At 42.6% G+C, this 27,270-nt stretch overlaps 2 protein-coding genes across 12 annotated transcripts in view; one reads left to right on the forward strand and one right to left on the reverse strand.

Annotated features, from left to right (window-relative positions):
• GDAP1 (ganglioside induced differentiation associated protein 1) overlaps positions 1-6,212 on the reverse strand; it is a 45,516-nt gene extending 39,304 nt beyond the window's left edge. For 6 of the 7 annotated variants that reach the window (XM_045896368.3, XM_045896369.3, XM_045896361.3 and 3 more), the window contains exons 1-2: positions 5,977-6,212; positions 5,403-5,614 (exon numbers count right to left, since the gene is read on the reverse strand). Coding sequence is in view for 2 of the 7 variants with exons in the window: in XM_045896361.3 (XP_045752317.1) it covers positions 5,403-5,405 (3 nt within the window). In the remaining 5 variants the exon portion in view is untranslated. The remainder of the gene's footprint in view (positions 1-5,402; positions 5,615-5,976) is intronic. The other variant, XM_045896362.3, reaches the window with a different exon arrangement.
• Positions 6,213-6,390: 178 nt separating this feature from the next.
• The window catches only part of JPH1 (junctophilin 1), a 79,789-nt gene continuing 58,909 nt past the window's right edge, over positions 6,391-27,270 (forward strand). For all 5 annotated transcript variants that reach the window (XM_045896372.3, XM_045896376.3, XM_045896375.3 and 2 more), the window contains exons 1-2: positions 6,391-6,979; positions 12,533-13,292. In XM_045896372.3, coding sequence (XP_045752328.1) covers positions 6,601-6,979; positions 12,533-13,292 — 1,139 coding nt within the window. In that variant the 5' untranslated portion in view covers positions 6,391-6,600. The remainder of the gene's footprint in view (positions 6,980-12,532; positions 13,293-27,270) is intronic.

The following is a 27,270-nucleotide window of genomic DNA, read 5'->3' on the forward strand; positions in this document are numbered from 1 at the left end:
TGGCTCTTCGTGCAAAAAGGTCATCCTATGTCAACATTGGAAGGACAGCCCTTCTACCCACATGCTTCCTACAAACTATCATAGCCAACAAAACCCCTCTGTCCTCTGAGCTCCTAGGACCCTTGGCACTTATTTGCTGCTTGTAGCTGTCTCCCTTGTCCCTTAATTATTTTTCTTTTTTCATCTCCTGCCTCTTTAGAGATACTTTATACCCTTAGGAGCAAGGTCTGAGCCTTATACTTCTCAGAGATGTGTCTCCAAACGTAACCCAGGAATCATACATGCACACAGACGCGTGCACACACGTACACTTTACATTTTGCTTCGGGTCCTGGGGCCTCAGTACAGACCTGCAATCCACTCTGTGTCTTCAAGCTTACTGCCTCTTTTAAGTCTCCCTTTAATCTGTTTTTATCTTTGTCATCGTGAGAACTTTCCTGAAGCCCTCCCTGAGCCTCATCATTGGACACGTAGGCTAATCTCTGCCCATTAGGAAGAGCAGGCAGAGAGCCACAAGGGACAAGTCATGGGAAGAAACCAAAGCACTGCCCTTGAGACTTAAAAAAAAGGCTCAGCTGGTGTTTTTATATCTGAATTAGACTATTTCTAAATTAGACTCTTAGCCCCTAGGGCAGGATTGCCTAGTTGTGTAAGGTAAGCCAACAAGTATCCAGCAATTATACAAAATCCTGGTACTAAGAAGCTAATGCGTAGAACACAAAAGCCAGCCTAAAATTAAGGAGACTAGGAAGGGATAAGAAGAAGAACACACAGGGAATGAGACAGCTGAAGTGGCGGGAGAACAAGAGAGCAAGCAGAGGTAAAAGACATGGGTTTTTCAGAAGCTGAGGGAGAGAGTGCTCACAAGTTTCGAATTCACAGCTGCCACTAGGAGGATAGAAACTGAAGAGATGGGGCACCTGGGTGGCTCAGTCGGTTAAGGGTCTGCCTTCGGCTCAGGTCATGATCCCAGGGTCCTGGGATCAAGTCCTACATTGGGCTCCTTGCTCAGCGGGGAGCCTGCTTCTCCTTCTCCCTCTGCTGTTCCCCTTGCTTGTGCGTGCACGTGTGCATGCTCTCTCTCTTTCCGACAAATAAATAAAATCTTAAAAACACTACCTTAAAAAAAAAACAAAGAAAGAAAGAAACTGAAGAGATGCCCTTATATCTGTCAGCTAGGAGGTCCCTCCTGGCTAGATAAGCTTCACCAGACTAATGAGGACAGAACCCAAATCGAGTGGCATGAGAATGAGAGGTGGGATATGTGAATGTATATGATATATATGTATGATTCTTGAATATATAGGTTATATGAGTGTAATACCCTTTCAAGGAGGTCAGCAGTTTCGAGAAGAACAAACACAGAGGACTTGAGGTGAAAGCAGCACCAAGAAATTAGGACTGTTTTTATGTGGAGGACACAAGAACATGGTTGTTGGATGGAAAAAAAGAAATTACAGCATATTCAAATGAGAGGAGGAATTGACCCAGAACAAGGAGAGGAAAAAGCTATCTGGAGTGGGTGGGGAAAGGAAGAAAATGAGAACCATTGATAAGTTTTGTAGAAAGGAAAAAAGAGGGAGGATGTTCCTGAGTTAGCTCTCCTCCTCTTGAGGGAGAAGACAAGGCGTCTGCTCAATAGGAAAGAGCTGGGGCTGAGTGGGGCTCAGGTGACAGGCATCTGGAAGTTGCCTGGGAAGAGATCTGCCGTGTGTGTGTGTGTGTGTGTGTGTGTCTGTGGAGGGATTGACCTGAGGCTTGCCCCCAGGGTTTGCAATGGCAACTGGTACATCACGTGATTGCCTCCAGAAGGGGCTTCCTAGGAGCAAGGGATGAGATTAGGGATGGGGCAGGTACCAGGAGGTCATTTTGGAAAGCACAGTGTGATATGGCCTTTAGGCAGAGAAGGACTAAAAGGACACGTAGCATATGGAAGGAGTAGAGACTTTGGCAAGTCAATGGCTTGTTCAGTGAGTGGGAAAGACCAGAGAGTGTTGTCAAAGAGCAGGATTGTAAACTTCCAGTTTTCAGAGTTGGCCTACATCTTCGTCCAAGTAAGGTCCAGGCTGGGTCTGAGGACTTTAAGATAAAGGTCATGGCACTGGGAAAGACAATGGACTGTGAGGCAAGATGAACCTGCTCAAGACAATGACAGGGGACAGTGTGTGGGGCAAAGAGAGCATGAGCCGCCAGTCCTGGATGCACATGGGGGAGCAACCTAGAGAAGATAGAGACAAGAGTGGACCACAGGTGGAATGAGTGCACCATGCAAGTCTCCATAGGAGGCACTACTGAATGGCTGCCAGAGAGAGGAGAAAATCAAGGATTATTTACTTACTGACTAATTTATTCCTAGTTTTCGACCTGTATTACCCAACTGCCTTCTGAACATCTCCTCTGGGATATATTTCTGGATCTTCTTCTCCTTAGTGAACCTATCTTCCCACCTCTCTAATTTACTTTTCTTTCTCCATTTCTTTAATTCTAGACAGTAGCATCACCATTCATCTGGCCAGCTACTCTAAAAAAATAAGAAAAGTCCCCTTCACCAGCCCTGCCTGCTCTCTACCCAGCCCGCTTCCTTCCCCCATTTGAAAGCTCATCCTTGCTCCAATAAAGGACAGTAATAAAGAGAACCACCTGTAGTCAGACAGACCTGGTTTGAATCCCAGCCAGACCACTTCTACCTGGAATGATCTTGGGCACATAAATGTCTTAAACCTGATTTTATTCTTTGTAAAAAGGTTATAATTCTAGTATTAATCCCATGGGTTATTATGAGATTTAAATGAATTAATGCTTGTAAAGAACTGAGCATGGAATCTGGCACTCAGTAATTGCCTTCAAAGTTGTGAAGACCATTAATTTTAGAATTTTCTCCCTCTTTTGACATCAAGTATTCTGCAAAGCTTATAACCATATTTCTTTTGTGTTTATTGTGGATGAATTTCTTAAGTCATTACAAATGCTTTATTACAAATGTGCTAATAATAATCATTTTGATTGGGCGCCTGGGTGGCTCAGTCAGTTAAGCGACTGCCTTCAGCTCAGGTCATGATCCTGGAGTCCCGGGATCGAGTCCCGCATCGGGCTCCCTGCTCAGCGGGGAGTCTGCTTCTCCCTCTGACCCTCCTCCCTCTCGTGCTCTCTGTCTCTCATTCTCTCTCTCGCAAATAAATAAATAAAATCTTTGGAAAAAAAAATAATCATTTTGATTTACTTAATCCAGTAGTTTTAATTGTATGTGCTTTTTTTTACATATCTTGAAGAAACACACTTTAGACAATAAACACCTACAGATTAGTTGTCATTTGTAAATTTTTATCAAGAATTTCAATAATTAACTCTAATATGTAAATAAAATGAAGTCACTGATACATTTTTAAACACGCCTTCATTAGAAAATACTAAATTCTAAACAAAACATACTCACCAAAAAGTTGTTACTAGACATTCTCACTCAAAACGGCTTAAGTTTTGTTACAAAATTTTGGAGAATGGAAGCCTAGCATAGCTGAGTTTTGAGCATGGGGAAAAAGAAACTGCTCAAGTGGTTGTCAGCCCCTGGATTTCAATGGCCTCCCCCACCCCACCTGTCAAACCAACATTCACATTCTCTTCTTACTAATCCCTCCTTAAAGCTAAATTCAACTCCCCCTTATCCAGGGCAAAGGTTCAGAGTGAGAGGGAAAATAAGGACATGACTAACCCTGACTAGTGAATTGCAACATTATTCCACTGCCTACTATCTGCTCTGCCATCATCCTCAGCACCTCTTCCTCTTCCTAGTTCTCTTTCCCAGTCTTCTCCCACCATTGCTATCGAACCTGAACACTTACATGAATGAACACATCAGTGTGATTGGGGAAACATTCCACTGTGATGGCAGCAGGTAAATGGAAGCATGGCTTGCATGGTTACTTTGCCAAAAGTTCTAGAAGCTACCAAAAACTCAATACTAATTTTCTTCCACGAAGAGAGCCAATGGCAGACTCAGGTTAGGATTATGATTAGTTGAAATTTTGTATCAGATATTTGGTGTATCAGATAGCTTCTTTTAATGAAGATGCCTTCCAAGGAAGACATCTATTACGGATAGCAAGAGAGAGATTAAGAGATAAATGGCCCTATCTTTTTGGCTCCCCAAATCTCCATATTCTATCCAAATGTATGTGCATCATCATCCCTTGCCCACCCACCACAGATGGACTAGACATCCATCACAGAAGCCAGAAACTTTCTCTGTGCTAGTTTATTTCAGAAAATCTATCATTTGCATGAGAGCTCATTAGGAAAAGTAAAAAAAAAAAAAAGTTTCCACCGTGATTGCAAACAAAAACTTAGCCCTGAAATATTCATATATGGATCCTAACACATATGGGTGTAGATTAAAAAAAACAAACAAAAAACAGGACAAAGGTTACTTCATGAAAAATTCAGTTTAAAAAGAGGAAAAAGCTGTTGGCTTGAGCAACCACAGTTTTTCATATCAAACAGAACACCAAAATAGATGGCAATGTGTCCATCTATGCTAGCTCCTGATCCTGGCGTATCCCATAACAGAGAGATGGAATTATGGTTCAGCAGCAAAGACCTGGGCCCTCGTTTTCCCAGTGGCCTAAATCAATCCCTAGTCTAGGACAAGATGCTGAGCAAGATGCGTAATTATTTCAGGCCACTAGGGTAAGCACTATTCCTGGCAACTCTGCAGGCAGTGCCATGGATGAGGGTTTCTAATTCTCTTTGGTGATTTGGTTCTGTGTAAACTGAGATTTTTCTTTCAGTATTTCAGCCAGATAAGCAGGAAAGGCCAGCTCCAGTCCTGAGATAGAGCCAATCAAGGTCAATTTCCGTTCCTTTTTCTGCACAGTTTAGTCTATTTTTCCCCTGCTCCCTATCCTGACATCAGATCATTTTTATCTGATTATCAAATACCTACTGAGAGAAACTTTGGCAGCCTCTGGTGCTCCCCCAGTATCCAAAAGCCTCTCAGCGTAAGGAATATCATGAAATCCCTGCAAAGCACTGCCCTCAAGAGCCCAGCCTCAGACCCCAGGCTATGAACCACAGAAAGGTGTCCCCATAAGTATGTTGGTGGTTGAGACCAATGTCTGCTTTCACTAGAGACAATACTGATTCAACTTGCCTACTACCAAATCTCTAATTTTTGGCTTTGCACTGTACCACAACATATTCAAGTTAATATCTGACATAGGAAGAGAAAAACAAATCTTGTCACTCGCATTTGACAGATGGTGAAATAGAGGTTTGCAAGTTTAAGAGAGTTGCCTAAAGTGAATTCAACAAAACAGTGTTGTAGCTGGAAAGTAGATCAGCTGACACCTGTCCCCAGTTTTTTAGGTCACGGGCTTTTTGTAAGTTTAGAGCAGTGTTTTACTTACCATATTCCACCTTGAGATCTTCTATTTACTTTGTTAAACTGTGGATACCAGTGGAGAGGTACCAGGTGTACATTCCAGACACTTACACAATATCCACAGACTGAGCCGACTGCCTGTTGGGTACATAGCTCCTGGCTGAAGAATTTCTAAGGTTGTCAGAAGAACAAACGAGGCATTAGGGGCTCTGATGTGAAAGGAAATTGCATATACCCCTGCAAAGACAGATTAAAAACATCCTCTTCATTATTACAAATAAAAAGCTGACCCATTTAGTCTGTGCTTTTTCAAATTACATTGCTCTCCCCCTGTATCTTCATTAAATAAATGCAAACACATGTGCTTAGAAATGGGTAGGTGTAAAAGAACATTCTGCACAATTATATCTAGGCTGCCAGAGATTTATATCACATGCACACATATATCTAGGAGATGTTAATTCATGATGACAGCTGAGCATGACAAATGCAACAGTACACAAGTTGGAATGCCGAGAGAAAAAAAAATGCAACTACAAACCCCATGCAAACAAACACGCATACAGGAGTTTTCCCTCCACACACGTGGTCGCACTTACAGGAGCTTAACCACTTTGATAAACCCCAACACAAACACTGGAGGCTCCGCCGCCCGCGAGCTGCCCCCACACATGCAGCCGCACCTTCGTCTACCCGCAGGGATTCTCGCGCGTCCCCGGGTACACTCGCCCTCCCACCGGCATGCCACTGCGCGAACACCCGCGCGCCAACCGCTCCCCGCGCCCGCCCGCCCGCCGGGGACGCGTTGGCTCCCGCGGCTGGGGGCAGGGTCGGGTGGGGCCGGAGCGCCGCGGGGCCGGGCCTCCGCGCCCGGGGAGGGGACGAGGGGCGGGCGCGGGGCGGCGCCCGGCTCACGTGGGCGGGCGGGAGCAGCTGAAGGTCCGTTCCGGAGCCTGGGCTGTCCTCTCGCGCGCGGCGCTGGCCCGGGCGGCGGCGGGGAAGGAGGCGGAGGCGGAGGAGGAGGAGGAAGGCGGCGGTGGCGGCGGCGAAAGAAGAGGGGAGGACGGGGGCGGCGTCGGACTGGAGCCGAGCGGCGGCGCGAGCTGCCCGGGGCGCTGTCGTGAGCTCGCCCGCCGGGCCCCCATCCCCGAGCTACACCCTGCCGTGCCCAGCTCTGCCCGCGTCCGTGCCCCCGCGGGGAGCGCGCCGGGGCTGCCCCCCGAATGACGGGCGGAAGGTTCGACTTCGACGATGGCGGCACCTACTGCGGCGGCTGGGAGGAGGGCAAGGCGCACGGGCATGGCATCTGCACGGGGCCCAAGGGCCAGGGCGAGTACTCGGGCTCCTGGTCGCACGGCTTCGAGGTGGCTGGAGGCTACACCTGGCCCAGCGGCAACACCTACCAGGGCTACTGGGCGCAGGGCAAGCGGCACGGGCTGGGGGTGGAGACGAAGGGCAAGTGGATGTACCGGGGGGAGTGGTCACATGGTTTCAAGGGGCGCTACGGGGTCCGGCAGAGCCTGTGCACCCCCGCTCGCTACGAGGGTACCTGGAGTAACGGGCTGCAGGACGGGTACGGCGTGGAGACCTACGGGGACGGAGGTGAGCAGCGTCGCAGGCGGCTCGGCTGCTCCCTGAGCTGGTGCGGTGGGCTTTGCCCAGGCTGCGGGGAAGCGGGGAGGACGAGAGGCGCACGTGTCCGGAAACCCGCCAAAACACCTGGGGAAGCCTCCCACCCATCTCCCGCGCCAGCGTTGAGACGCGACTAGTGCGCGGGGGGGGTTGATCTGACCCGGTTCTTGGAACGGGCAGTGTGTCCACACCCGGGGGAGCAAGGCGTGAATATACCTGGCCGGCGCCAGCGCTGCACTACCACCAGGAGGGAGCGCCGTCTGGGTGGGTTGGGCAGGAGAGAGGACGCTGTCACTTGAGCCCGTCACATTACGTTCCTGATCCCTCCCTCTCCCGGCCGGGTTTGAAAACACCACTCCGGTGGAGTTAGAGCGAACGCGCTGGGCTTGTGAGGCTGGCGGTCGGTGCTGACCGCTCCCCGGATTGGTTTCACGTGGAGTCGTATTTCGCTTCTGACCCTCTAGTTGCCTAAAGATAGAAGCCAGAACCCCATAACTAGGATGTAGGGGAGTTGTACCTTATTTGGAGTGCATTTGGAAACATCCTAGCTATGGAAGTGAAGAGGCCACCTGATGCAGGTGGGGCTCAGAGGGTGTGGGTTTCCCTTCCCGGTTTTCATTCGGTTCCTTAAAGTAGTGGTTTTCCATCAGGAGAATCGTAGTCCTTGTTGACCTGGAGATCTCTGGGCAAGTTACTAGGAAGATGTCTTAGAAATGAACAATGAAGCCTTCGTTTTAAGAAATACATTCGAACGATACATTCCTACAGTTGCTAAGTTAGCAGCCACTTTACTCCAGAGAATGGCAATATGGAAACACCAAATTGCACTAAGGTTGTATGACCTCAGCATGCTAGCTAGCTATGAACAAAATTCACCCGATTTTAATATTTAACAATTTTGCAAAATAAATTGTGTATAGAACAGGGCTGAGTTCCTCCACCCTTTTTTTATTTAGGAAAAGAATCCATTACTGAAACAGGTGTCAAAACCTGATGAATTTACTTGTGTAATAAGCTGAGAAGGATGAATGGCTTATGCTTTGGCAAAATACATTTTCTGATGATAAACATAATCATAGTTAATTGAAAAAGGTTAAGGGAGGCAGTGTGAACTTTTGTCATTACACAGCTTAGAGTTGAAGGGAATTAAAAGGATCCAATTAAAAGTTTCTCCAGCCCACTGCATAAAAGCTTATACAATTTGTACACTTCACTTACTCAGAACACTTGGGCTGTATTTCAAATGCAAAATGGTAGGATTCAATGGTAGAATTTGATTAAAAAAAGGACATCTCTTCATCCTACGATATAAATAAAGGATATGGTTCTCATGGATTAAAAGGAGGGGAAAAAACTTTCTCTAATACTTTTATATGAGCTCCAGGAGTCTTGAGTTTCACTGTAGTTAATTAGGGCCCTTAAATGTTCTGAATGGGCATATAGTGCCTTGGTTGACAGCCCTATAATATGTTAGCTTGTGATTGGATTTTATTGGAGGCCCTAGGTCTGTAATATAACTAAATTCCATGCTCAAAAGTAGAACGCAAAATTTAGTTTCTAAATGTGCGTGTTATTTTATAACTTCTTAAGAAGGCCAAGGATAGTTCTCTTCAGTTTGGGAAGGTTAAAAATAAATTAGTCTTAAATAATAAATAAAAGAAGTCTTTTAAAGTTACTACTCATTAAACAAAATCTCTTGGTTTAGAGGAATCATTACACTTAGCAAATACACACACACACACACACGCACACACATATGGCACAATGAAGATCCTCTATGTATGTGTTGTAGAAGCTCAAATAGGTGACCAGGATGACTTTATGGATAATCTGCCTTCTGATTTAAAACTAACTTTAAAAAATTTCTAAACCTTAAAATATGTCATCACTTTAGGACTGGTTTTCCTTTTCTACCAAAGAAAAGAAAAAAGAAATCAAATATGCTCCCAATCAGGAAGGAAAAAGAAAATCCTTAAAAATCACTTTGTCTACTATGTGCTAGTTGATTTTCTGCTTTCTTTCATATGTCACTTCATTTAATTAGAAAGTCCCTAATCATAAAGTGGCGGTCTAAGTAGAAGTGTATTGCTATACAAAAGTTTTGACCAAGATATGAAATTTCACCTTCCCTATTCTTTCTTAAGAATGAGTTTATTTTTGTCTCTGCGCTACCACCTGTCCATCACTGTGCACCCTTTGTCAAACTTAGGGAAAATCTGATTCCATGTATTTTGTGACAACATTAAACTAGAAGATGAAGTATTAATTCCATATAGAGAGTATCACCTGACTTATTAGTGATTTGTGTGAAGTGTTGCCAAAACTGCCTGAATATTAATTAAGAATAAATTAGTACCGTACTAATGAAATCTAAATCTAGGTGCCCAGAATTTTTTGCATAAATTCTGATCTGTACCTCATTTTTTTCCACCAGTCATAAACTACTGAAAATATCTAGGAAGACACATTGCTTTATTAACTATGTGCATACTTGCATATACCCATTCATTGCACATGAATATAAGTTTGGCATAGTGCAGTCTACATTTGACTGGAACTCATTCTGAACTGGATGCCTTCCACTACAAGATTATGTAGTTAAAATGGCTATATCTAGAAAACCAGCTCCCAGATGAAAAAGTCATAGAACATAATTTAAAGCAAAACCTGTAAAAATAATTTTTACACTTGTGAAATATGCATCTTTATTTGAGGAATGGAGAGGAACTAATTAGAACTTTATTTGGACAGCAGAGAGAAGTTGGAACCCACCTGCTTCATAAAAAAAAAATAGAAGCCCTTTTTTTCCCCTAAGTTCATTGACTAAACCTATTTTAAATTTCAGATGAACTACTAACAGTTTGACTGTAAATTGGTTTTTAGCAATTCCATGGAAGAAGTCTTCCATATACTGTGATTTAACAAAATAGGATGGGAACATGGCCAATGCAGTTGCCCCGCCTCCTTTCCTGTTTGACAGTTAAGCAGAGACCTAAACTTTCTAATTACCACTGTTGCCTTAAACTGCTTGGATTTTCAAGCAATACTTATTTGGAAATTCTAAATACTCTTCTTACTTTTGGAGATACCAGTTTAAGGAAACTACTTGTTAATTCTCCTTCAGTGTTAAACATTTACTAAGATGGTATGGTTGCATTTTCAAAGTATAAAACTTTCATCAAATAGCACCTTTGGAAACGTTCTTGCAAAATTAACTTGTCATTATGTAGAAAGACAGGAGATGATTATAGCATCCCTTGCTATTTAGACAAAATATTTTAAAAACAAGGTTGTTTCAGTATGTGTAAGTCAGGTTGTAGAACTTTTATCCTAGAACTTGTATTTTATCTAAATAGGCAGAGGGAGAGTCAAAGTTGAAATTTCCTGATAATTTAATTCCCTTCCCTGTTAAGGTGATGGTATTTGGAAAAGGCTGATATTCAGTAGGAACCTTATTAACCTGGAATGTTGTATGTGACTACCTTATCCTTTGGGGTTTAATCCTTTTGAGAAAGCTGTGGCCCACCTACCTCCTCAGAAGTTCATAAATGTCAGGTTAAGACTTTAACATTTACCCAGAATAGGACATTCATAGTACCAGACCTACTTAGAATTTCATTGTTGTCCTGCTGTTGTCTGTTTATATGACATAAATCTATCAGACTAAACAGACAATATAGTCTTGAAATTTGTCAAAACTTGATTTTGGAGCCATTACAGTTTTAAACGCATTGAAATAATCAGGCCGTATTAACACAATGATATAGCATAAATAGCTCAAGTATTTAAAAAGTAAATGGAAATCTAAAATGAAATGAGAGGTGACTGCAAGGTAGATCTATATAATCAGAAACTGAAAGAGGTCAAAAAAGACTGTAACCATGATTTATTTTCTGAGTTATGATGAATAATACAGAAGTAATTACGTCTTAAAATCTCCACATAGCTTCTTTTGGGGGGGGATACTATAATTTAAAATGCCTTTAATTAAAGGAAATCACCTTGATTTTGAAAAGAAAATTCTAAGTCCCCTCTTATTTTTTTCCCCTAAGTTCCCTAATTTTAATATTCAGTTTTTCATTGATTTTTTTTTTTAAGATTTTATTTATTTATTTGACAGAGAGTCACAGCGAGAGAGGGAACACAAGCAGGGGGAGAGCAGAGGGAGAAGCAGGCTCCCCGTGGAGCAGGGAGCCCGACGTGGGGCTCGATCCCAGGACCCTGGGATCATGACCTGAGCCAAAGGCAGACGCTTAATGACTGAGCCACCCAGGCGCCCCCCAGTTTTTCATGTGATTTAAAAAGCCACACCAGGTTATTTAGCAAATTTATTTAATAGAAAAACTTACCGAACACAAATGCTTTAGAGATTATCCTATTCCTAAAATGGCATAATATTCACTGAAAAAGTGATCTGGTATCAATAGAATTTTAAGGAACATGGTCAAACACACCTTCGCTCTGAGATGAATTCTATACTGTTGGTAGTGGAAGTTTTATTCTGGCCTTAATCTCAGTTTTTCTAGGAGTAAATAGTATATTCTTTTGAGTCACCATAGCTATTTACTATGAAGTCATCAAACACCTACAGACCACAGGGCACATAAGCCATGAGACTGGAAATTTTGTGTTTGCTTAGGAGGTAATCCTGCCCTCAGAGTGCTTCTAGTCCATGATGTGTTTCATTATGTAGTGTCAGAGACTAGGGGAATCCGTGAAGAGAATGGCGAGGAGAAAGCAGAAATTAGTACAGGACAAATGTTGACCGTTCCACCTGGCAGTACAAAATCTTAAACTGCCCATTTTTTCATAATGGTTCGCTATATTCAGGATACATACAGTATTTGTCAAATCACTCTTAGCTCCAAAAATTTCTCCCAAATCTACATAACAAGCCTAAATATTAAAGTTTTCCCTACCTTAAAAAAATGGTGAACATGAAAGGAAAAAAAAAAAATGTAAGATAATCTGATGGCCCATGTCCCGAGTATTCAGGTCACCAATAATGTTAAGTCTTTGAGCCTGTTGGAATGTTACAGTGACGGGTCTAGAGTTTTTAAAGGTTTTCAGCTAAATGAGTAAAATTAGAATAAAATTCACAAATAGAACTCATTTCATCTTCTGTGACACTGCCTTCCTTTGGGGGGATTATAATATATATAATAATATAATAATAATATATATAATATAATTTCAGAGGAGAAAAGTTGTTTTCTAATGATCACTCTTTTTGTATTAGAAAGTAGTACACTCATATAAATTTTTAAATGAAAAGCAAAGTTGCCAGACTATTGGAAAATGCTATGCAATTACATTAAAACCATAGACACAAAATTACAGGGCGGGAATTCACAAATGGATGAAAAGTAGCGCTTAGAGTTGACTTGGAAATGTGTGGGATCCGACCGTGGGCCTGCCTGCTCTATGCGCCAGGCTCTCCCGGGGCGTACCCGGGCGCTTGCAGCCAAGAGGGCACCCCTTCTGCCCCCGACTCACGCTGTGCTTTCTCACGGTCTCTTGAAGGTACCTACCAGGGCCAGTGGGCCGGCGGCATGCGGCATGGCTACGGCGTGCGCCAGAGCGTGCCCTATGGCATGGCCACGGTGATCCGCTCCCCGCTGCGCACCTCCATGGCCTCGCTGCGCAGCGAGCAGAGCAATGGCAGCGTGCTCCACGACGCCGCGGCTGCTGCCGACAGTCCCGCGGGCACCCGCGGCGGCTTCGTGCTCAACTTCCATGCCGACGCGGAGCTCGCGGGCAAGAAGAAGGGCGGCCTCTTCCGAAGGGGCTCCCTTCTCGGAAGCATGAAACTTCGCAAGTCTGAATCCAAGTCTTCCATCTCCAGTAAGCGCAGCTCGGTCCGCAGCGACGCGGCCATGAGCAGAATTAGTTCCAGCGATGCCAACTCCACGATCAGCTTCGGCGATGTCGATTGTGATTTTTGCCCCGTGGAAGACCACGTCGACGCCACCACCACGGAAACCTACATGGGCGAGTGGAAGAACGACAAGCGCAATGGTTTCGGCATTAGCGAGCGCTCCAACGGCATGAAGTATGAAGGCGAGTGGGCAAATAACAAGAGGCACGGGTATGGCTGCACCGTGTTTCCTGACGGCTCCAAAGAGGAGGGAAAATACAAAAATAATATTCTGGTCCGTGGAATAAGGAAGCAGCTTATACCAATAAGAAATACAAAAACTAGGGAGAAGGTGGACAGAGCAATTGAAGGCGCGCAAAGGGCAGCTGCCATGGCGAGAACCAAAGTGGAAATAGCAAATTCAAGGTATGTAAATGCAGGGGGCGGTGGTTGTGCTGGTCGTTCACAACAGTGGGATATCAAATAGTATGTTTGTCATTTTGTTGTTAACACCACCAAAGAGCCTCTACAACTGCCAGAACCAAAGTTAGAAAACGATGAAGTGCAATGGAATGAGTCGGAAATGTACCTGCACTGTTCTGAAAGGCCATCATCACAAAATGTTGAAGGCACATTGAGATGCCCTTCCTGTTGCAAATTATTTCCCTAATACGTCAGGTCGTGCAGACCCTATGTACATTGTCAGGAATCCAGAAAGTTATTTTTTTGTTTTTGTTTTGTTTTGTTTTTTGAGAAGGCATCAAAATCTAAATATGGCAGAAACGGAAAGCCAAATCTTGCATGCATTCTTTAGAACAACAGAGCTCCCATCCAAGTTAAGGAGGGCACTTGTTATGGTGAGCCCTGGGTGTTGTATGTAAGTGATGAATCACTGAATTCTACTCCAGAAACCAATATTGCACTGTACGTTCACTACCTAAAATTTTAAAAATAATAAGTAAATAAAATATCACTGCAAAAAAAATGAAAAATAAAAAAAAAACAGCTCATCTATATGGGAATGGATGAGGACTAAGGCTCATACAAATCACCACTTTCTATGCAAGAATGATTAGATCACTGGTGTATTAAAAGGAAAGGGGTGGGGGGGGAACCTGACATGGACAGATGGGACTGTCAGTGTGCCAAAGTTGGAAGAAAGTAGAGCAGTAGAGAAGGGATGGAGTGAGTAGGAGAAAGCAGTGAATTATAGATTGAGAAGTGGGGTGTCTGTGGACACAGGACTATGTGCCTGAAGTTTTACCATTAATAGCTGGGTTCAGGGATCCAGCAAGAGGGATGGAGAAATCTATTGGGAATAGAATTGTCTTATTGTAGACAAAAACGATGGTTATAAATGGAAAATACTATTTTTAGGCTTATTTACATGGCCACTGACTGGCCACAGTTTTGTACGACTTGAGGCCTATATCTTCTACTTCGGTTATATTTTCTCATAGAAATAAGCCTTCTTTCAAGGCCACAAAAATTAGCATGTCTTCAGGTTTTTATTTTTAGCATTGAATAAGTGAACACTCTTTTGCTTTGGCTGAACCATATGAAATTACTGATATTTGGACCTTTTGATGTTCAAAAAATGGCAACTTCGTGAGGCTCAACGGAATACTTTCAGACTTCTCAAGTTTCTATTTAAAAAAAAAAAACTTTTATGGCTGCTGTTTACTTCTTAGTATCTGAAGCACTACTTGGTCTTATTTTTTGCATTATATTGAGATATGTGTTAAAAGTCTTCAGGGTTTCCATCTTTATCCCAAACTCATCCTGTTTTAAAGTTAGTATTGCTTGTTGATCAGCACAGACTTTCAGGAAGGGCCTCACCTCTCTTCTCTGCTGAGCATCCTTTATTTTAGATCATAGTTTTCCCAGATCACCAAGCATTGCGTTACTTGCTTTTCAGTTTGCTTATAGATGGGATACTTGGCACATCTAATCTTACTGGCTTCTCTGGCTCTCAGCTAACTTTTAGAGCTAGTGATGTACGTTTGGTTATGCCCCGGCCTCTAATTTTAAATGCACTCTGGATTCTTCCATTTTTTTTCACCTTACAACCTGGTACTCTAGTAGAGCCAGTTCGATCTTGGCAGATAGAAAGTACACCTGTGCAGGACACTCTAGCAAATGATTTTCTTACACTCACTTTAATTATTGACTTTTACGGTTAGTTTAAATTGGAGGAATCTAAATAATGAAAGGGAAATGCTTGTAATGCAAGGATCTTTGATTATGCTAGTATCATAAAACTCTTACCCAAGTCCTAGCCACGTCCCCTCTGTTGAAAGTCTTTTTGGGATAGTAATATAGTTTGAGAGTACTGTATTACATAGTTGATAATCAACAAACATACTTTTAGCCAGTTAACTACTTCATAGATATTTCACTTAGCTATTTTGCAAATGCTCAATTCACGATACTAAGTGAAATAAGCCAGTCACAAGACAAATATTGCATGATTCCACGTAAATGAGGTATCTAAAATGGCCAAACTCCTAGAAACAGAGTAAAATGGTGGTTGCCAGAGGCTGGATGGAGGGGGAAATGGGGAGCCACTGTTCAACAGCTCTGAAGTTTCAGTTAAACAAGATCGTAGTTAACAGTACTGTATTGTGTACATAAAAATTTGTTAAGAGGGTAGATCTCTGAAGGGTTCTAACCACAGTAAAAAATATATGTATACTGTTTAGATGATGCGATAGACAAAATACTCAATTAACCTTTTATGTCTTACTTTAACTATGTTACTCCTCTTTTCAGATTCCTTGCTTTAATAAATACTTCAGTTTTTGCCACTTGTTTTTGTAGAAAGTAGCTGAAGGACCGACAGTCCCCTTCAGTGGCTCTGAGCTTAAAGTTCTACATTCTTTTAAAAACTTTTTTGGGTCACCTGGGTGGCTCAGTTGGTGACTTGATTTCGGCTCAGGTCATGATCTTGGGGTGGCGAGATTGAGCCCTGCGGCGGGCTCCGTGCTCAGCAGGGGGTCTGCTTGAGATTTTCTCTCTCCCTCTGCCCCTCCCCCCACCCCACTCTCGCTTACTCGCTCTCATAAATAAATAAATCTTTAAAAAAGTAATAATTTTTTTTTAATAGAGGAAAAGTTAAGGTTTTGGAGATTGCTGGCTGGTGAACGGACTTCTATATTGTCATAAACCATGGCTCTTTATAATGCCTGAGTATCTGCTTAGTCCTTCCTGGACCCTCCAGTAGTTACCATTAATGTTTTGGTTTTTAAAAAAAAGCAAAAGTTTAAGAACGTAGGTGACACTCTCCCCCGGTCCTGCCCCAGTAATGGCAGAATAACAACTAGAAAGTAAGGCTCCTCTGGCTGCAGCTCTTAAAATCACTCATTTGCCATTAGCAACAGAGGGAGATGGTAAGAGTTACTGACCATCTCAGTTTGCCACCTAGATAGTGCTCATCATTATTCTTTTGCTATTATTTCTTAGGCTGTGGAGAATTTTTGTTTCTTAAGTCTCAGGAAAATGGATCCGTCTTTGTGCCATCACCCTATATTATCTTGAAGCAAAGCTTCAAGTTAGCTTTGAGAGAAAATCATGGTATCCTCCTCAGGGAAATCAGGAGACATGGAACCAACCAACCACCTTCAGCCCCCAGAGATTCAAGAAGGTCTGTGGACCTTTGCTTCTTTGAAGAGGGAGTGGTGTGTCTGCAGGAAACACACAGGAGGCTTATTTCAGAAGGTGTATTATGGGCCCCTGTTTAATTCTTATCGATAAGGGAATGTGAGGATCACATAACAGCGGATAATAGGAATAATGCAGCAGATAGAGAATTAGTAGATACTAATCGTTTACTAGCAGGTTAGCACTTAAAGAGTGAAAACTCTAAGGGAGACTAATAATTTGCTGACTCTTACAACTTTTCTTCAGGTTTCTGTTCTGATCTAAAAAGTATTATGTCTATAAGATGAAACAAGATGTTTTCTTCCCTTCTTGTCTTGGTCCTGTGGGTAAAAATCATCTCCTGGAATTGAGACAATGTCTCAACCTTGTTTTTAAAGAAATGTGCAAGAGGTAAAGGAGCAACTCTGAATATTTCAAGCCCCTCCCCATTCAGAGGCAGAGACCACAGCCCTGCCCAAGATGACCCCACTGTTCCTATGGTTTCGATTACAGTTCTCATTTGGTCATCCTTACTCCAGGTCACTCTTGTCTCCAGTCATCGCCTAAGAGATGTTCAAAATACTGTTCCTTGAGAAAAAATTTTTTTTTAAGATTTTATTTATTTTTTTGACAGAGAGACAGCCAGAAAGAGAACGCAAGCAGGGGGAGTGGGAGAGGCAGAAGCAGGCTTCCCGCTGAGCAGGGAGCCAGATGCAGGGCTTGATCCCAGGACCCTGGGATCATGACCTGAGCCAAAGGTAGACGCTTAATGACTGAGCTACCCAAGCGCCCAAGAAAAAATATTTTAAGGAAGAATTTTAAGTTGAGGCATTTGGCTGAGATAGCAAGTAAGTGGCCCTTAGAGAACCATACTTCCTTGGAAAAGAATAGATAATTTAGAAAAGGATGTAGACAAAAGAAGAGCTTTGTAGACTCTGAGCCCCAGAGGACATGATCATCATGCTAAAGGATGGAAGATGGCTGGTGACAGGGATGGGAGAGAGCTGGCCTCAAGCAGTTGAGAACCACAGGCTGGCTTCATTGTATCACACAGATTCGAAGAAAGAAAATCAAGTGGGAGGGTGGAGTGGACCACCGTTCTCTGCCTCTGTGGCCCGCCTCACTGAAGCTGGGAGGGTGTGTGGCTGGACAGGCTTCCAAGACGACCGTGAAGTGTCAGTGACTCCTGCGCCCTGTCTCTCCCAAACTTCAGGTGGTGACAGCAACACTGAGACAGGTAATGTTGGGAGGGAGCCCTGTACTGTGTCCCGCCCAGCCCTAACCCTGCTGGGCCTGGCACAAATGTAGTCGTACAGGGGGATGGAAGCGCCAGATAGAATGTGGAGGCCTGAAGCCCAAGGGTCTGGTGCACAGGTGAGCTTGCTGCACCTGTTTCCAGAACTAGAGATTGGATTCCATGTTGCCAATTTTGAACCTTAATATTAAAAAAAAAAAGACACTTTCTTCCAAAAATCCTACATGAAAATATATTTCCCATATTTTTCTTCTAAAAAGATGTAATTCCTTACCACTCTCCCTCTTTCCTCCATGGCCTGAATGAGTCAGCCACAACGGCTTTCCTTCAGTTCTAAGGGAAGTCTTTGCTCGTCTCTTCCCTCTGCCTGGTGCCCTTGCCCCAGCTATCCCTCTGGCTAGCTCCGTCTTCGGGTTGAGGCATCAAGTCCCTTCACGAAAGTTTTCCCTAAGCCCACACTCCCCCCCCCCCCTCCCACCCCCTTCCACGTAAATGCCCATTTGTCTGAGTTGTCATCGTATTTTAGTGTATTCGTTTGGTATCTCTTTCTCCAACTAGATCGGAAAGCCAGACCCTGAAGGCAGCTTTGCTCACTTTTATGCGCCCAGCAGCTAGTTTAGATCAGGACACTTTTATAAGGGCTCTGGTAAATATTTGATGAGTGAGTGAATTAAATTCTCACTACTTAGGCTGTAAACACTCCCAGGGCTTCTAATTCTGTTTTGTTGGGCATTTATAAACCAGCTTTAAAGGAAGGAAACATAGCTCTCGTAAATCATCATGCTATAATCTGGCAATAATCAAGGCAGTACAGAAAATGCAAAAGCATGTGTTACGGTTGCGCTTTTCCTTAGCTATGTCTACATCATTAAAGAGTCATCACTAAGGCATGGCCGGGGAATAAGAACTTGAGGTTAAGCCAAACTCTTATCTCCATTCTTCACAGGGATGAGCTGGTCCAGTGATACATGTGAGTGCTTCCCTTAAGCAGATATGGAAACTCCAGGAAGTCAACTTATACTCACTATAAAAATATTAGCTCATTCTACCTGTTTGACATCACCAAAATATGTGATTGGTCAGAACGTAAGAGCTTACTGTTTTTTAAGAATCTGTTTTCTAAATGTTTTGCTGTCTTTATTCCCTTTTGAAGGTTTTTCTTGTCTTACCTTTTTTTTTTTTTTTTTTTTTTTGGTCATTTTCCTGAGCTCAAATAATAGTGTTCAGTAGAACAGTTCCTTATAAGACTACTTGACTTGATTCACACTTCACTTATTAGTAATTAAAACCCAGAGTCAACCATGAGTCAGTGCACATTACGGATCCAAATTAAACTGCTACCAATTTTAGGGAAAAAGTTCAGTCTCTACCAAGTTATTGTGAAGGGCCAGGAATTTGAAATTCTTAAATTCAGTTGGACAAATGGATTCTAGATCTCTTTTGCAAATCAAAATTCTGGTTTATTCTGTTTCTTTAATGTTAGTAGTCCTATCATATCTTTAAGAACAATTGTAGATTATCTTTTCCATGAATTTTTTATTTCTTCAATTGGGGCTCTGGTGAATGTTCAGTTTTTAGCATAAGTGATTTTTGCAGGAAGGTTGAATTTTTAGTAATGTTTTGTAAGCCATTTTAATGAAAAAGCTGTTAAATACGTAAAGAACTCTGGCGGAAATCGCCTAAAATGTGGGAAGTCAGTGTTGAGGAGAGCATTAATGATTTTCTTTAGTTATGCCTCCTGTGCTCTTCCATATCAGACTTTGCCGCCTGTCACGCTTTTCCACCTGTTAGCACCAGCCCTTCTGCAAACAGCTTCCAGAGGCTTGGTTAATATGCTCAGGCTGAGAAGAGTTACTGTGAATGGGGATTGAGAGTTGCCTCTTTCTTCATAGAAGGGTTGCCTTAAGAGTTGAATGAGAGAGTGGGTATCACAGGGCTTTGTATGTAAACTGTGAATTACCATATCCAGTTCATGTTTTGGGAAATGCGTCCATCTTACAAGTATCATTCCCAAAAGTGACAGTTGATAGATGACCAAGAAGCCAGACCCGGATAGAGGTAAAGATGGAGGAAGGAAGGAGAAAGGAAGGGAAGGAGGCTTGGGAAGCAGCAATAGGGATAAGCAAAAGGAAAGGAATTAAATCCACCAAGTGTGACCACCTGTGTTTAGATGTGAGCGTGTATCAAGATTCACCCCATTCCCAGCCTCAGATCTGTGTGAAGTCAGTACGCTATCAACAGGCAATTATATTGTTTAAGACTGAAAAGAAACTGAACAAGGAATTGGCATATGTATTTATATCAAGCTATGCTGGGGTGATGTTCTGAAGACACTGTAGGATAATGAAGGTTTTTATCTTCATATAGTGTAGGTATGCTAGTGTTAGGTCACCATTATCTTTTGTATATTATAGTTTCTGTATTGCACATAAAAATTGTAAACACGTGTTTCTCCTTTTTACCAAAGAATGCCCATTTCCCATGGGCGAGGGTGAAGAGCCTGCTCTAATTTCCTCACATTCTTGTCCAGGCTGTTTAAAGAAAGCTGTACTTCTCTGTATTGAGGGGCCTTCTTTGTGGGTCAGTCACTGAGGATTTTCTGGGTGGGTGTGCAGAGGGAGCAGCTGAAACCAGAAAGATACCTAGGCATCTGCTCTGTCCTGCCCCCAAACAAGGGGTAAAGCTTGGATAGGATGATACTCCAGAGGCATGACGGGAACATGCCCGGCTTCTCTCCTTCAGCTCTGATGTTACAGTACTTCATGCTTAGCAGGTCATTACACCTAACATGGGAACATACTGTGTTATGGGAACCTTGTAAAACTTTCTTAGGGTATCTTGTTTCTGAAGACCTTTCTTTAAAAACTCTTCATCCAACCCTCCCAAGTTCAGGCCCATTCAGAAACTGAGGCCTTGGGGGAGGGAAGGGCGTGTGTTTTAATGATGAACAAGTAGGTTCAAGCACTACAAATTTAATGAAAATGGGTCTTATGCCATAATAATGAGAGGGTCACAGTTATCCAGACCTGTGGGCCATTAAAAACCTACTTTTTTTAAGCCCTGGATCACGTAGGCAGGTCTCTCTCCCCTTTGATTAAGCAGAGAGCATAAGGAGAAGATGCCGTCTGTATATGGTGTGAATGGGATATGAGGTAATGTTGAATTCTGCAGAAATCTACTTGGCGAAAACTGGCTGCAAAGACGGGAGGGAAAAAGCAACGTGCCAGGGAGATAATAAGCTAGGTTTTTGGGACACATGTTGGCCTTGTTTTAACTATAGAAATCTGAGTTTGCTTAGACAGTACAAACTGCAGCAGGTTCAATCCCATTTATCTCCGAAGCATGACATTTTTACTGCTTCTGTAACCATGAAGAATTAAAGCAGCGGTTACTTTCTAGTATAGCTTCCTTTGTAACCAAAGCCCCCCTACTGTGTTTCCCGGAAAGCCAAAGGTGTGATAGTGTTCGTGTTCCATCCCGGGTGCCCCCTACAGCTTTTAGCCTTGACCTGGAGCTACTCTGTCTTCGGGCAAGTGGCAGAGCTCTGTGTGCATGCTAACACAGCTGGGAGACTCGTCTGAGCAGCAACTGCCAGGCAGCCAAAGCACCCCGCTCACAACTTTCCATGATGGATTAAGCTGACTCTGCCAATCTCACTTTACTCAAGACACCAAACTGGACGCTTGTAAGACGAGTGCCTTGCAAATCTTTGAGATGCTTTTCTTATTATAGATGAAATATGAACATTGTGTTTGGGAACAGGATCCAACAAATGCCAAAGGTATTTATGTAAGTCATTCAGCTTTAGTACAACAGTCTCTTAAGAATAAAACCAAATAAGCTTTTAATAATTTTGCCCTTCTATTTCAGTTGGTGTTTCACATTTATTTGTATAATATGCTCAATTCAAAATAAGCTTCTTTATCAGGAATTTAATTAATATGTAAGGAATCAAGATCGCCCCCAAAAGAGTGCGACTCTTTGAAGTCAAATCTTCTTAGGATTTCCCTGTGTGCCAAAAGAAACTTATTCAAGCCAAGTAAAATACATTAATTCATTTTCTAGCATTTTTAAAATAATTATGCCAGAGATTAACAAATAACTTCGCTATATTTTTGTTAGTTTTTAAAAACTTCTGAATAAGGTTAAAATTTTGCTGAGTTTTGCTGTATCAAGTCCATCAAGTTTTGATCTCAGTTGGCTTGGTCCAGAGATCCCTCTCTGTTTAATTTTTTACATTGGTGTGGGAGCTTTTTGAATTAGTATTTTTTAAGATTTCCTACATTCACTTCCATCCCTTAGGGGAAAGGTTTAATATTCGTGTGGGGAACCTACTAGTCAAAATATGTTGAGGAGAAATCCCATAGAAGCTGGAGTTTCGGGTTCAGGAGTAGGAATGGAGGAGCCATACCCACCCTCCACCAGGCCTTGTTACTCATTTCCCACCCCTCCTGCTCACCCCAGTGATTTGAGAATCAGTTGAGCTGTGACTGATAGATTACCTGGCAAAGATGCAAATGCAGTGGAAGGGTCATTAGTTAACACATTGATTAACACCCTGGTCTGGATTTGCAGAAAAGACTCTAGGTTACCAGCCCATTTTATAAGGCTTGGTTTTTATCTCCGTGAAATATTAATTTTAATTAATAATTTTAATCACTCTTATAACATGAATTGATGACATACTGTGTAAATGTAAAATAATGGTTAAGATCCAGTCATTTCTGTCGGACAGATCAGGACAGTTAGGACAGGTAAAAATGCAGTAACCTCGCACATGATTGGCCCCTTGCTCTGAGCTTAGGTAGCACATAGGAGGAGCTTAATCATAGCCTGGGGCTGGAGGCATGATTGTGCAGGTGGTATCCAGCTTGAAAACCAAAGGATGTGTGAGTGTTTTCCAAAAAAGATAGAGAAGGATGCAAAGTATAATGGCCCACTTGTATTTGGGATACTGTAAAATTATGACTGGAAAATATGGCTAGAAAAGAGACTACTAGCTTGGGGGGGGCGGTTGTTGAGAGATGAGGTGAAGTAAGTAAGGCTCACTAACCTATAAGGGGGAGTTTGAACATTATCGCAAAGAACGGGGAGAGCTACTGATAGCTTTAGGCAGAAGAATTACATGATCAAATTTAGAAAGATCACTCTGGATGCAGGTGGTATAGAGGCTGGGAAGAGCAAGGAGCTAATAAAACTGGAGACTGATTAAGTAGTAATCTGCTAACTAGTAATCTGCATAAGAACCGAGGGGCTGAGCTAAGCAGTGACAGTGGGGATGGAAAGAGCACATGGAAGGGTGACAGTCTCCCAGGCAAACTCAGTAGGACTTGATGGCTGGTTGAATAAATGTAGCAAACCTAGAAGAGGCAGAGTGAGAGTGACCCCCAAGTTTCAGGCTCGGCCAACTGGAGGGATGCTAGTACTGTTTATTCAGACAGGAACCAGAGAAGAAAGTACGGGTTTAGAGAGGAAGCTGTTTGGATTTTGACTTCTTGAATTTTGAGATGCTGGGCCCAAAGACAAAAAGGAACATGGGCCTGGAATTCAGACTTGTACCACACATAAAGAGCTCAGACCTAAACCCTGAGGAACAAAGACATTATGAGGCACACTGCAAAAGAGGAATTCCATGTACATGATGCTGGATGCAGCTCTTTTTAAGAAGTACAAATAAAGAAATTCTCACATTCAGTAACTAGGAGGAACCTGTTGCTTTAGGACAACGCAATTCAGGTATAAGAAAGTCTATTTCTGAATTTGTGAAATTATGCTTTCTAAGATTTATGCTCAAAGGACCTACCCAGTGAGCAAGATCTGTTGGCCTGTTTCTTTCTTGGCAACGTACTGGAACAAAATATCACTCTCACAAATTATTGTGCTAAAGAAACATCGTTTGGCAAACATTTATTTAGTGCCAGTTCTGCCCAAACATGACGCTAGGCCCTAGGAATACAAAGATGAATAAGAAACAAAACTTGTCATTAAGAGCAAATACCCTGGGGGGTTCACAGCACTCCTGTGCAGTGGGCCAATGGCGTAAGCCAGGTGGGGCTGGGAGGTGGAGGGACCCCCCGGGAGGCACCTAACCCACCTGGGTGAGCTTGTCACTTACCTGTGCTTCTGCACAAGCAAGCCCTCTCTGCCCAGAACGCCCTCACACCCAGGCCCCTTTCCTTTGCCTAACCTCTGTTAGTCTTTTGTGGTTGTGCGCAAGGTCCATATAGGACTGAATTAAGAAAACCAAACAAAATGTCTCTTCGTATAGGGACTGTTACCACTGACAGTAGCAATGCTATCAACAGAATATACATAGATAAGAGTCTTATAGTGCTAAGGAGTAGATGACTGGTGCTTTCTAAAAAAAAAAATCAAATTTTACATAGATAAGAGTCTTATAGTGCTAAGGAGTAGATGACTGGTGCTTTCTAAAAAAAAAAATCAAATTTTTTCAATAGCTGAAGAATGTTAATTTAAATCACATTTTAACTTAAACTAAAACTATCTCTGCGTAGAGTCTATAAGATATGATTTTTGATGGTAGCAAATCTTAGCATCATTCAGATACAAAAACATCAAAGTTAGCTATCCTGCAGTAAGATGATTTTTTTTGGCCATGTTTCCAAATAGGGAAGCAGTGTAGACAGTGCTAAACATTTCCCCCACGTATACAACACACTAGTGCAAGCACCCTTCCCCTTTGGGCCTGAGGACAGCAATTCGGGTGATGCCTTTTGGCCACACACAAACAGAGCTAACATGGTTCAGTGGTTACCTGGTGCCTGAACCCCTGCCATGAACTTGGCATCTCTCATCTCGCCTAATCCCCACAGCTACCCTATTAGGAGAAAACCAAGACCTAGAAAGGTCACAAAACAGGTAGATGACCTATGTAGGGCAGATTCCAGGCAGCATAGCACCAGAGCCCAAGCCTTTAATGTCCACTATATTTTGAGAATTGGGGTAGGAATTTTTTTTCCTTTTACCCATGCGCCTGCCTTAGGCTCATAAAAGAAGATCTATTTGGGAGCAGTCGCCGTATGCTTCATTATTTCGTCATATGCTTCATTTTGCCGGTTCCATTTAACCAGTATTATTCAGTAGCCACAAATCTTGTGGCTGAGACAAACATAAACGGGTAATATCAGTATGGTGAATTCTAAGAAAAACTGAAATGCAAAAGAAGGAAGAACACTAAACACATGTAGGGCTGAAGCGCTGAGCCTGTGCTGTGGAGAGTGGATCGAGACTCAGCGGAAAGCAAATGGTAGCAAGGATGCTCCGGACAAAAGGAATATCCAGAGGAAGACAGAGTGGGATGAAAGTGCATAGGGTAAGTTCCTAGCAGCAGTTGGATAGAGGGACTTCTCCATCCACAGCCCCTGCAGCTGATCTCAAGGGGCACTTGAAAATTTCTGGCCCCTACCCCGTGCTGGCTTCTCATGTCTTTGGGTGAGGCTCAGAAGTCTGCGTTTTACAAGCTTCCCTGGTTATCTTGAGGCACGCTGAAAGTTGGTGAGTGTAGGTTATGATATGATAGGAAATGATGTCATGAAGGTTTGGGAGCCGGATTGTCTACTCTTGTTGGTGTTGGGGAGTATTTGAAGGAAGTGGGGCAAGGAACCATCTGTCTCTGAGATGGATTTAAGTGGGGCCAAGACTGGAGACCTGGTCTGTGGCAAGATGGTGAAGACCCAGTCAAGGGCATGGATAGTAGAGAAGCAGGAGACGAAATTAGCTGGAATTGATGGATCGAAGTGGTGGGTGGGGGACAGAGGCAAATCTAAGATGTTCGTGTGTGTGGTATCCTAATGCTCCTAAATAAGATTAGTGAAAAGGTTCATCATTCCTGGAATGTGGGTCATTTATTTCAAACATATTAAGCAAAGTCGTCTTTCTGGATCTCTCATTAATAGCTGGTCCAAGTCTGGACCTCCACTGCTGTTTTGAACTTGACTTCACCTAACTATACCAACAATATTTCTTAAAGAAATTATTCAGTTGGTAAAAACAGTGAAGCATCATTGAGGTTTTACTTTTCCACCTCCAGATTCAGAAGATGGTGGACTGAAAGGGAAAATGTCCCATTGTCATAAACTGTTAAGAACAAGATTACAGTTAGGGACATATAACCAAAATTAAAACCATTTTTGAAGTACCTGTAAGCATTCCAGGAGCACAGCTCACATACCAGTCTTTTTTTTTTTTAATCATCTCAGGGGTATTGTTAAATGTTGACGCACTTAGTATCGCACGAGACCTGAAGTGGGAGAAAGGTAGATGCACCTGACCCTGTCCACAAGCTTCGGGTTGGTTGGAGAGAACTTAGACCCACAGGGAGTAGTTAAATAATAACACAAGGCAAGTCATTCAGTCAGCTGTTTATTAATGCCTACCTTATTCCATACAGGTTTTGAAGTAGTTTATCTAAATGTCTAAATGGGCGGTCTTACAGGAATTTAAAAAAGATTGACCTGTCCATAAAGCACCTTCAAAAACTTTTCTCTTGGCCACTACTACTATTTTGAGGTCTTTTTTTTTTTTTTTCATGTTACCATACAAACTTGAGAGTAAAAGCATTTTTCAAAATTGCTATTCTTCTTACTCCTCACTAAATCAGAATAACTTTCAACCCATTGTTGGAATGATTAAAGCCTAATTATAGAGTGAGCAGACAGTCCCTAATGTTTCATTCTATAAATGAAAACAAGGGAAAGAAGAGCATATGTAAGAGTTTTCAGTTTTTTCTTCCTTTGGAATCTTCAGTAATGTGTTAATTTTGTGGTTTAAAGTTCAGTTACTAAACTTTACTCTTGAAAAGTTTTCTTTAAATTACAGTTGCTATATTTGTAACAGTTACAGAGCCTCCACTGTATTCAGTGCCCGATAATAAGGGAAATTTTGAAGGAAATAGAAGGCGTAAGCCAACAAAGGGAAGAAAATTAAAAAGTCTCCAGCATCCCCCCTCCATAAACAGTGTCTGTATAAACATGTATGCATATGAATCTATGTAAATTCGTATGTATAAGATGCTGGCCCTAAGGGAATGCCGAGTAATGAGAAAAGGGAGAAAAAATTAGAGAGACAGCATGAATAAAGGGGTTCCTGGGATAATTGGCATGTCTGGTGCCAGGTGGAATTGGTCTGGAATGATTTCATAAGGAATTTGAGCCTTGAGCAATATTTTGAAGGGAAGCTAAGGCATGATTTGTCACAGAGGCAACAGAGATTTTGCCAGGTGGGAGAAGAATAGCGTGTCTGATGACTCACAGCCTGAAGAGAATGAAAAATGCTTCAAGGCAGTAAAGATCACCAGTGTTCATTATCATGGGCAATACTGTCCTTGTGGTTTGCTGGAGTGGATATTACTTCTGGCCTCAGAGCCTTATTAATCTTCTGATGTTCCGTGTTGGTATTCCCTAGCGACTCCCGTGGCCAACAGCACCTGAAAACAAGGGTCTTTCATATGCAAACACTTCCCTCTCACCCTTATCCTACCACCCAGGGGGA

Source organism: Mirounga angustirostris, unplaced genomic scaffold (assembly GCF_029215605.1).
Source record: "Mirounga angustirostris isolate CCGP_5_RB_7025 unplaced genomic scaffold, mMirAng1.0.hap1 SCAF_4, whole genome shotgun sequence".
NCBI classification, from domain to species: Eukaryota; Metazoa; Chordata; class Mammalia; order Carnivora; family Phocidae; genus Mirounga; species Mirounga angustirostris.